Genomic DNA, 10,860 nt, shown 5'->3' with positions numbered 1-10,860 from the left:
AAAAACAAAAACACTGGTATTAAGGAACAATACAGGTGGGTAAGGTGAATACTTTGATTATTTAGAGAGAAAGAAATATAAATTTAAACATAATCCTCACCTGTTTAGCTTCAAGGATTAACTGAGTATTTTGTAGTACATTTTGAACAATAGGTATGGAAGAAAAAAGTTAAATTATATATATATATATATATATATATATATATATATATTTATCGTCAAAACTTTATACATAATTACATCATCTGGAAATCTACTTTTTTCCTTCTTTGTTATGATTTAAGAAGAATAAAAATTGTAGTTTGGTAGGTGAATCTATCTTTTTTGTTATGAGGGGGGGGGTAAGGATTTGTGTTTCTAAGTCTACTCAAACAATTAATAAAGGAAACAAGTAAAAATAAATGATGGGGATTCCTTTTGGTAGGAGTAGAAACAATTATATTGTAAAAATCTGCTTCGATTAGACTTTTGGACTCTTCCAAAAAGCAAATGAAAAACTGGAAAGTCAGAGTCCAAGTGCAGATGCGATTGAAGCAGTTGCCTTTTTTTCAATGGCTGCAAAGATTATTAATTTTTTCCATTTTTTTTCTTTCTGAAAGCGTCCTCATTCAGTTATGTCTCCCCCTAATCATCAAAAGAAAGCACAGCAACTAGTTATCCTACAAAATGCCATTGGTGACATAAAAGCTATGAAAGTCAAAAACTAAAGAACTGTGCTAGGTGTTGCACTGTCTCCCCTTGGAATGACGATAATGCTAAACATTTTTTTTTTTTTTTTTAAATACTGGCAAACAGCAATTTAGCAAAACAGTTGTTTTGCTAAATTGGACAAAAAAAAAAAATTTTTTTTTTCTAAATTAGTTCTATAAGTGAGTTACAACTACCTACTAGTAGTAGTAGTAGTAGTAGTAACTTTTATAGTTTTTGCATTTATCTACTACATAGGTGTTGTACCAGCAGATATCTACGTAAACATTTCCTCCTCAATGGGCTTAGATACCCAAGTTCCACAGTTGTTTTCTTTGAGTTTCTTCAACATGACATTTTTGGCAGTCTGGAAAGGAATGGCCAGCATTTTAGCTTTGTTGTAAGAATTGACATTTGTCAAATCCTGGCGCTCAAATTTCTGACACACTTTCTTGAATTCTTCATATAAGCTGTGCTTTGTTAAGCGAGAGAAGAGGTTTTTCTCAATCCTACAAGAAATAAAAGGAATAAGTTTAATAATCTAAAGATTTTCAGGAATAAAAAGATATGTGTATTTAAATTTGAACAATTTAAAATTTTCTAAATTTAACAGGTATTATAAAACTAGTTTGGTGCTTCTTGAGTTAATGAGTCAAGCTAACATTTGAAAAAAATCATTTCTTGCAATAATAATTCTATTTGATGTAGTCAGATTTAAAGTCACAATGAAAACAAACAAGCAGTTGCTTTATGTTTGATGAGACAAAGACAGATACTGCCATGGATGATAACTTGACTCAAGTTTTATTTGAATTGAATTATTATCCTTAGCAGTTTTTGGAATGATGGAATGAGGAAATTGAGAAGTGCATCAGAGAAAAGCCAAAACACTAAGGTGAGTAGAGACATGATTTAGTGAATAAGGATATGTGTAGCTGGTGGTAAAGAAAATAACAAGAAGGATATGTGTAGCTGGTGGTAAAGAGAATAACAAGAAGGATATGTGTAGCTGGTGGTAAAGAGAATAACAAGAAGGATATGTGTAGCTGGTGGTAAAGAGAATAACAAGAAGGATATGTGTAGCTGGTGGTAAAGAGAATAACAAGAAGGATATGTGTAGCTGGTGGTAAAGAGAATAACAAGAAGGATATGTGTAGCTGGTGGTAAAGAGAATAACAAGAAGGATATGTGTAGCTGGTGGTAAAGAGAATAACAAGAAGGATATGTGTAGCTGGTGGTAAAGAGAATAACAAGAAGGATATGTGTAGCTGGTGGTAAAGAGAATAACAAGAAGGATATGTGTAGCTGGTGGTAAAGAGAATAACAAGAAGGATATGTGTAGCTGGTGGTAAAGAGAATAACAAGAAGGATATGTGTAGCTGGTGGTAAAGAGAATAACAAGAAGGATATGTGTAGCTGGTGGTAAAGAGAATAACAAGAAGGATATGTGTAGCTGGTGGTAAAGAGAATAACAAGAAGGATATGTGTAGCTGGTGGTAAAGAGAATAACAAGAAGGATATGTGTAGCTGGTGGTAAAGAGAATAACAAGAAGGATATGTGTAGCTGGTGGTAAAGAGAATAACAAGAAGGATATGTGTAGCTGGTGGTAAAGAGAATAACAAGAAGGATATGTGTAGCTGGTGGTAAAGAGAATAACAAGAAGGATATGTGTAGCTGGTGGTAAAGAGAATAACAAGAAGGATATGTGTAGCTGGTGGTAAAGAGAATAACAAGAAGGATATGTGTAGCTGGTGGTAAAGAGAATAACAAGAAGGATATGTGTAGCTGGTGGTAAAGAGAATAACAAGAAGGATATGTGTAGCTGGTGGTAAAGAGAATAACAAGAAGGATATGTGTAGCTGGTGGTAAAGAGAATAACAAGAAGGATATGTGTAGCTGGTGGTAAAGAGAATAACAAGAAGGATATGTGTAGCTGGTGGTAAAGAGAATAACAAGAAGGATATGTGTAGCTGGTGGTAAAGAGAATAACAAGAAGGATATGTGTAGCTGGTGGTAAAGAGAATAACAAGAAGGACAATATACAAAACCAAGATGGAAGCTGAGCAAGCTAGGTTATCAGATATACTGCAAAGAGATGACTAAAAGAATAGTGTGTTCAGGATAGCTGTCCATACTTGTCTTTGCCATTAACAGATGGCAAGGACAAATATGAACATTTTTGGAGAGAAATACATTTGAAATAAAAAATAAACAGGGATGCTTGAAAATGGAAAATTGCTAAATACTGAGTTTCTGTGGGACTGAAAATTTTTTCAAAGTTGCAAGTATCCAAACCAACTATAAGAACTGAGAAAAAAATGGTATGAGAAGCAGTGTATAAAATATAGAAGTGTAAGACTGCCGAACCCTCAAGCATTATTGCAGAAATGTTTAAGGTTGAATTGAAATAAGAAATTTAACAAACTTGTTCATAAAAGTGAGTTTGTTTTGAAAGACTTGGGTCTTAGTACAACTGTGAATTGTTATAAGAGTAAAGAGGAATACATCAATGGTTGACAGAATAATTGAGCAGCAAATTAAGTATTCAAATAAGTATTCAGATAAGTATTCAGATAAGTATTCAGATAAGTATTCAGATAAGTATTCAAATAAGTATTCAGATAAGTATTCAGATAAGTATTCAAATAAGTATTCAGATAAGTATTCAAATAAGTATTCAGATAAGTATTCAAATAAGTATTCAGATAAGTATTCAAATAAGTATTCAGATAAGTATTCAAATAAGTATTCAGATAAGTATTCAGATAAACATGGATAAAATGCAGTTTGATTTAATGTTTGAACAAAGTACTATTCTGAGACAAATACAAAAGAAAATCCTTGATAAGAAAAAAGACCTGTATTTTATTTTTGCAGTTCTAGAGAAAGCTTTTGACAGAGTGCTAAAAGATGTAGCCTGGGGGGGGGGGGGTCATAAATTTGGGGTAAAGATTTTTCAAGCAATGTCCAGAAATGCTCAAAATTATGTTAGAATAAACAGCGCATTTAGTGACTGCTTTAATGTTAGAATGGAAATACATCAGCGTTCTGTACCGATTTTTTGCTTTTCATTTGCGACTTAGAAGCGTTGTCCAAGTTGTTTTGTATGCGTTGTTGGGAACAAATGCTATATACTGATGATTTAGTGTCTGTGAAACAATGGAATGTCTACTTGTTAATTTAAAGAATTGGAAAGTGTAAGAATAAATTTTACCAAGATGATCAGTGATGATCAGTGGTTGTAGTTTTGGGAAGCATCCAAAAAGATAAAAGTTCCCCTACTCAGTTTGTGGAAATGGTAATTGGGTGCAACTCAATTTTTTGTGATACTTATAATAATTGGTTATATAGTAGTGCAATGGAATTAGATGTAGATGAGAGATGATAACTAGTTTGTGTGCAAGAATGGAAATGGATGAGAACTCAGATGTGGAGAAAGCATATTTGGAATGTGAAAAGTTTTGCTATCTTGTGATATCGTTGAAACATAGAAAGGAGTGATATCGTTGAAACTTAGAAAGGAGTGATATCGTTGAAACTTAGAAAGGAGTGATATCGTTGAAACTTAGAAAGGAGTGATATCGTTGAAACTTAGAAAGGAGTGATATCGTTGAAACTTAGAAAGGAGTGATATCGTTGAAACTTAGAAAGGAGTGATATCGTTGAAACTTAGAAAGGAGTGATATCGTTGAAACTTAGAAAGGAGTGATATCGTTGAAACTTAGAAAGGAGTGATATCGTTGAAACTTAGAAAGGAGTGATATCGTTGAAACTTAGAAAGGAGTGATATCATTGAAACTTAGAAAGGAGTGATATCGTTGAAACATAGAAAGGAGTGATATCATTGAAACTTAGAAAGGAGTGATATCGTTGAAACTTAGAAAGGAGTGATATCGTTGAAACTTAGAAAGGAGTGATATCGTTGAAACTTAGAAAGGAGTGATATCGTTGAAACTTAGAAAGGAGTGATATCGTTGAAACTTAGAAAGGAGTGATATCGTTGAAACTTAGAAAGGAGTGATATCGTTGAAACTTAGAAAGGAGTGATATCGTTGAAACTTAGAAAGGAGTGATATCATTGAAACTTAGGAGTGATATCGTTGAAACTTAGAAAGGAGTGATATCGTTGAAACTTAGAAAGGAGTGATATCGTTGAAACTTAGAAAGGAGTGATATCGTTGAAACTTAGAAAGGAGTGATATCGTTGAAACTTAGAAAGGAGTGATATCGTTGAAACTTAGAAAGGAGTGATATCATTGAAACTTAGAAAGGAGTGATATCGTTGAAACTTAGAAAGGAGTGATATCGTTGAAACTTAGAAAGGAGTGATATCATTGAAACTTAGAAAGGAGTGATATCGTTGAAACATAGAAAGGAGTGATATCGTTGAAACTTAGAAAGGAGTGATATCGTTGAAACTTAGAAAGGAGTGATATCGTTGAAACTTAGAAAGGAGTGATATCGTTGAAACTTAGAAAGGAGTGATATCGTTGAAACTTAGAAAGGAGTGATATCATTGAAACTTAGAAAGGAGTGATATCGTTGAAACATAGAAAGGAGTGATATCATTGAAACATAGAAAGGAGTGATATCATGGAAACATAGAAAGGAGTTGAAACTTAGAAAGGAATGATATTGAAACATAGGAAGGAGTGCTAGATTGAAAGAGTTAGGAGTGTATGAACTAAGTTCAGCAAACTTCTGCCATTACTAACCAGCCAAGCATTATTATAAGCGAAGAGTCTAATCAGTCACATGTATGAAGTGTGATGATGCATAGAAGTGAGAATGATACAATCGTTGTGTCATGCGAGTCTTAAAGATAGGCTTAGAATTAACCACTTTAGAGGAATAATTAACTCTGAACTGTATAAGAAGATGTATGCAGAATAGGAGACTTTGTTGGAAGGTCACAAATGAGAAAGTTAGTAGATGTAGAACAGTCGAGGTAGCTATATCAGTTTGCAGGAAAACATGAAAGAAACTAATAAAAATGGATTTGAGCGAAAGAGGGATAAATAAAAACCTGGATGAAAGATAGCTAAGTTTGGAAATTAGTTCCATGCCATCATGTTAGAAGAATACAAAAAATACATGGGAGAAGAATACAAAAAAGTTGAGATTTACTTACGCTGTATAACAGATTCCCGCTGTACCATCGAGAACTTCAGACTTTTCATCATCGTAGCACCAGTTGATACTTAACGATTTGGTCTTTTGTGTCTCTCTAGGTGGATCACAAGCAGTAACTCTGCCAAGCCAAGGATGGTTTAATCGGTAGCCTTCTGGCAGTAACTGATTCACAGAGGATTCTCCCCGTTCAATACGGCAGCAAACTGCACGGGCTAAGTGACCGTGATCATAAAGATAACCTAAAGGAGACAGCAGAGTAAAAAACAGGAGTATTTTTATTAGAAGTCACTCTCAAAATTTTTTTCAGAATTCAACATTTCTAGATTTCTCTAACTGTGTCAAAACATCAAAATTAAAATATTTTTTTATTCATGAAGGAATTTTTTTTATAAAAACAGTTGTTTGCAGTGCATTTAATTATTTATAAATAAACAACCTATGTTTATAGATTTTTATTAAAATGTGTTTAAAATTTAAGTTAACCTTCATGTCTCCTCCATTCCCTCTAACCACTTTAACATGCCTGGTTAACAACTCCCACTCTGCCATAAGGACTCAGACAGACTTATGCACAGACTTAGAATCTATATTCAGCCCCACCCACCCCACCCCCTTGACTAGGGAAACAAAACTAGAATCAAATGGTCAGGCCTTTATGTGCTTCAGACTTAACATGCAACATAACTGTTGTGGAGACGCCCACTAATTAACATAGGTGGGTGAGTGAGATATATAAAGGTATCAATCACCAATACCGGGAGAGTTCTGCAACGACCGCCAAATAAGAAAGGCGCTTATGTTGCCTCCAGTAAGACATGCAACACGCCACCTGCCGGAATATCTCCAACTGAAGTATATCTGAAGACATGTAAATATGTACATAACTTTTCTGCCTAATATATTATTGTTATACCTTTACTTTCCGTGTTCTTGTTAAGTATTTGTGCAGACATAACAGTGGGCGACGGGAATTCGAAAAAAGACTTACGCGGGATAAAATCCACTATTAAACACAACAGTGGCGTCGAGAATTCAAAAAAAGACTTACGCGGGATAAAATCCACTATTAAACACAACAGTGGCGTCGAGAATTCAAAAAAAGACTTACGCGGGATAAAATCCACTATTAAACACAAGGTGGCCTCGAGAATTCGAAAAAAGACTTACGCAGGATAAAATCCACTATTAAACACAAGGTGGCCTCGAGAATTCGAAAAAAGACTTACGCGGGATAAAATCCACTATTAAACACAAGGTGGCCTCGAGAATTCGAAAAAAGACTTACGCGGGATAAAATCCACTATTAAACACAAGGTGGCCTCGAGAATTCGAAAAAAGACGTACGCGGGATAAAATCCACTATTAAACACAAGGTGGCCTCGAGAATTCGAAAAAAGACTTACGCGGGATAAAATCCACTATTAAACACAAGGTGGCCTCGAGAATTCGAAAAAAGACTTACGCGGGATAAAATCCACTATTAAACACAAGGTGACCTCGAGAATTCGAAAAAAGACTTACGCGGGATAAAATCCACTATTAAACACAAGGTGGCCTCGAGAATTTGAAAAAAGACTTACGCGGGATAAAATCCACTATTAAACACAAGGTGGCCTCGAGAATTCGAAAAAAGACTTACACGGGATAAAATCCACTATTAAACACAAGGTGGCCTCGAGAATTCGAAAAAAGACTTACGCGGGATAAAATCCACTATTAAACACAAGGTGGCCTCGAGAATTTGAAAAAAGACTTACGCGGGATAAAATCCACTATTAAACACAAGGTGGCCTCGAGAATTCGAAAAAAGACTTACGCAGGATAAAATCCACTATTAAACACAAGGTGGCCTCGAGAATTTGAAAAAAGACTTACGCGGGATAAAATCCACTACTAAACTCAACAGTAGTGTATGAAAAATACTTATTCGAGAAAGATTGAGAAAAAACAAACAAAAAAAAACGTACTCAAAGAAAAAAAAAATCTACTGTTGAACACAACAGTAACATCGAGGATTTTGAAAAAGATTTACTCAGTAATTTACTGTTAGACACAGCAACGGTATTCAAAAAATGATTTACGCGGAAAGTTATCATTGTCGAAAAAAAACAAAAAAAAAACAAAAGAAAAACAAACGAAAGTAATTACAAAATTGTTGAACGAGATATTCGAACACTGGATACTTGAAAGCAAAATACCAATAACCATTTCAAAGTGACTACGAAAGTCAAAGAAAAAAAAGGTGTTTTCGCTAGTACACCGTGAACTAATTTATGCAAATTGTCTTGAAGGAGAAAAGTGATTTTTTTTTTCAGCTGTACCAAGAAAGGATATTTTTTTTAAAAAGAATTCTTGTATGTAATCAAAACTTAACAGATTAAGAGAAAAAAATAAAATACATTTTTTTTTTATCCCTCAATAGAAAAAGGGAAAAACAAAGGTTCAATGCAAAAAATAATATATCGATAAAATTCGGTTGACAAAAAAAAAAAAAAAAAAAAAAAAAGAAAAAAAGAAAAAGAAAAAAAAAAGCGAACCTAAAAACGGTTGTTCGTAGTTATTGTAAAAAGTGAATTAGTAAAATAGACTGATTTTTCTAATCTTTGGAAAAAAAAAAACAAGATGGAAGAATTTGCTAAAATAATGACACAGTTCATGCAGAATCAGCAGATCCTACAAAAAGAACAGCAAGCGCGATACGCAGAAAGAGATGAAAGACAAAATGAACGACTCATAAAATGCCTAGAAAGGCAAGGAGAAAAGTTCGCGCAGATGCAACTTGAACAGAAAGAACTGTTAGAAAGATTAGCAGCTAATTCCATACAAGAAAGTAATACAACCTTCTCCAACACAACAATTGTTAACAGCATAGATGTGTTCACATACCTACCGGAAGAGGATAAAACTTTTGATGCATACGTCAAGAAGTATGAAGATATTTTCGAAACAGACTGCGAAAACTAGCCAAATGGAAAGAAAGTAAGTTTATTTACTTCGAAAGCTTGGTACCAGTGAACATTGCAAATTTGTTGATTTCATATTGCCAAGGACAACGAATCAGTTAGATTTCGCTGAGACCGTAAAGCTTCTTAAGGAGTTATTTGGACCGCACATGTCTCTTTTCCACAAGAGATGGTCATGTATGAATTTTAAGAAAACTGATGAGCAGGACTACCTGACATACGCGTCAGTAGTAAACAAAAACTGTGACAACTTTAAATTATTGGAACTCGCAGTGGACGATTTCAAATGCTCAATCTTTGCACAGGGTCTAGTATCCACAAAAAATCCGAAGACGCGTTCTCTCAAAATTAGAGACAGAACAAGGTCTGACATTGCAGAAATTAGCAGAAGATTGCCAAAGGGCAGTATCACTAAAAAAAGATTCCAGGGATATAGAAGAAGCAGGAGTGGCGTACATTAGGAAGATTAAAAAACCTTTCAGAAACTCAGGACAAAGAAATTTTGAGACTAGTCAAAATTTAAAAAAATACCCAAATTATAAATACGCAAATTATAATAACTACAGAAAACGAAATTACGAGAATAGTCAATATAATAACTACAGAAAACGAAATTACGATAATAATCAAAGGAATTATAAAAAGACAGTATCAGGCAATAATTGCAGAAGATGTGATGAAAAACATTTGGAAAAGGATTGTCCTTACAAAAATATCAGGTGCTACAATTGCGATAAAGTTGGACATAAGAGTGTTTGCTGCAGAAAAAAAAATAGTACACCAAATGAGAACAAACGACAAATGAAAAAATAATTTACGAAAATATGTATCAGTAAATATTTTCGTAACAAGTGAAATTTCAGCTTGACTCTGGATCGGATTTATCGTTAATAAACGTCAACACTTGGAAAAAGCTGGGTAAACCGACCCTTCAAAAGTCAAGTAAAGGTGCATGAACAGTGACAGGAGACAAAATAAAATTCGAAGGAGAAGTCATCCTGCCCATTAATTTAAATGGCACGACGAAGAAATTGAAAATCTTTGTAATTAAAGAAAGTGAGTACTGGGAATTGACTGGATTGAAAAATTCAATCTTTGGGATAAACCAATGAACCAATAAACCAATGAACGCTTTTTATAGAAAAATAACCAGTTGCACCCCAACATCAGAAAATATTAAAAACGATCTAAAAAAGAAATTTCCAGAAATATTTACTACTGGACTGGGAAGATGCAATAAATTTAAGGCTTCGTTCGAGCTAAAAAAGGATGCAACATCGGTGTTTAAGAAAAATCGGAACGTACCGTTCGCCGGTTTAGACAAAATAAATAGCGAGCTAGATAGACTCGAAAAAACAGGCATCTTATAGAAAATCGAAACTAGCGTCTGGGCAGCCCCTACGGTATACGTAAAAACTTTACCAAGCTCTGAGGAGATATTTGCCAGACTAAATATTGGCAAAATATTTTCAAAAATCGATTTGTCCGATGCCTATTTACAAATTCTGATGGAAGAAGAATGCTCTCAAAGATATTATGCATTAACACGCACAAAGGGTTGTTCAAATACAACCATCTACCTTTCGGGATCAAAGTTGTGCCGGCAATTTTCCAACAAGCAATGGATACAATGCTGAACGGAATAGATTGTGCTTGTGCATACCTGGATGACATGATCATCAGGAGCGCATCCATAAGTGAACACCAAGAGCATCTAAAAGAAGTATTCACAAGAATAAACGAATACAGATTCAAGGTGAAAGAAAACAAATGCAAATTTTGTTTAGATGAAATCAAATATTTCAGGCAAATAATAAATAAAGACGGTCGACGCCCAGATCCAGAAAGATCGACAGCAATTAAAAACATGCCGGCACCACATAACGTGACGACTCTACAGAGTTTCTTAGGTCTCGCAAACTACTACCAAGTATTTATCAAAGGAATGCACGACCTAAGAGCTCTGCTTAACAAGTTATTAAAGAAAGAAACACCATGGATATGGACAAAAAATGCAAAGACACATTTGAGAAAATTAAAAAGACGCTGATGTCCAATCTATTTTTAACCTATTAC

At 34.2% G+C, this 10,860-nt stretch overlaps 1 protein-coding gene across 1 annotated transcript in view; it reads right to left on the bottom strand.

Moving 5' to 3' along the window:
- Positions 1-571: 571 nt before the first annotated feature.
- Positions 572-10,860, bottom strand: part of LOC145293157 (uncharacterized) — a 178,064-nt gene continuing 167,775 nt past the window's right edge. The window contains exons 10-11 of the mRNA XM_080139607.1: positions 5,820-6,060; positions 572-1,196 (exon numbers count right to left, since the gene is read on the bottom strand). Of these exons, the coding sequence (XP_079995733.1) occupies positions 965-1,196; positions 5,820-6,060 (473 nt within the window). The 3' untranslated portion in view covers positions 572-964. The remainder of the gene's footprint in view (positions 1,197-5,819; positions 6,061-10,860) is intronic.

The sequence above is a fragment of the Euprymna scolopes genome, chromosome 14, assembly GCF_053919585.1.
Source record: "Euprymna scolopes isolate OS-2025 chromosome 14, ASM5391958v1, whole genome shotgun sequence".
Taxonomy (NCBI): Eukaryota; Metazoa; Mollusca; class Cephalopoda; order Sepiida; family Sepiolidae; genus Euprymna; species Euprymna scolopes.
Note: the sequence above shows the minus strand (reverse complement) of the source record. Positions and strands in the feature narration are given on the sequence as shown.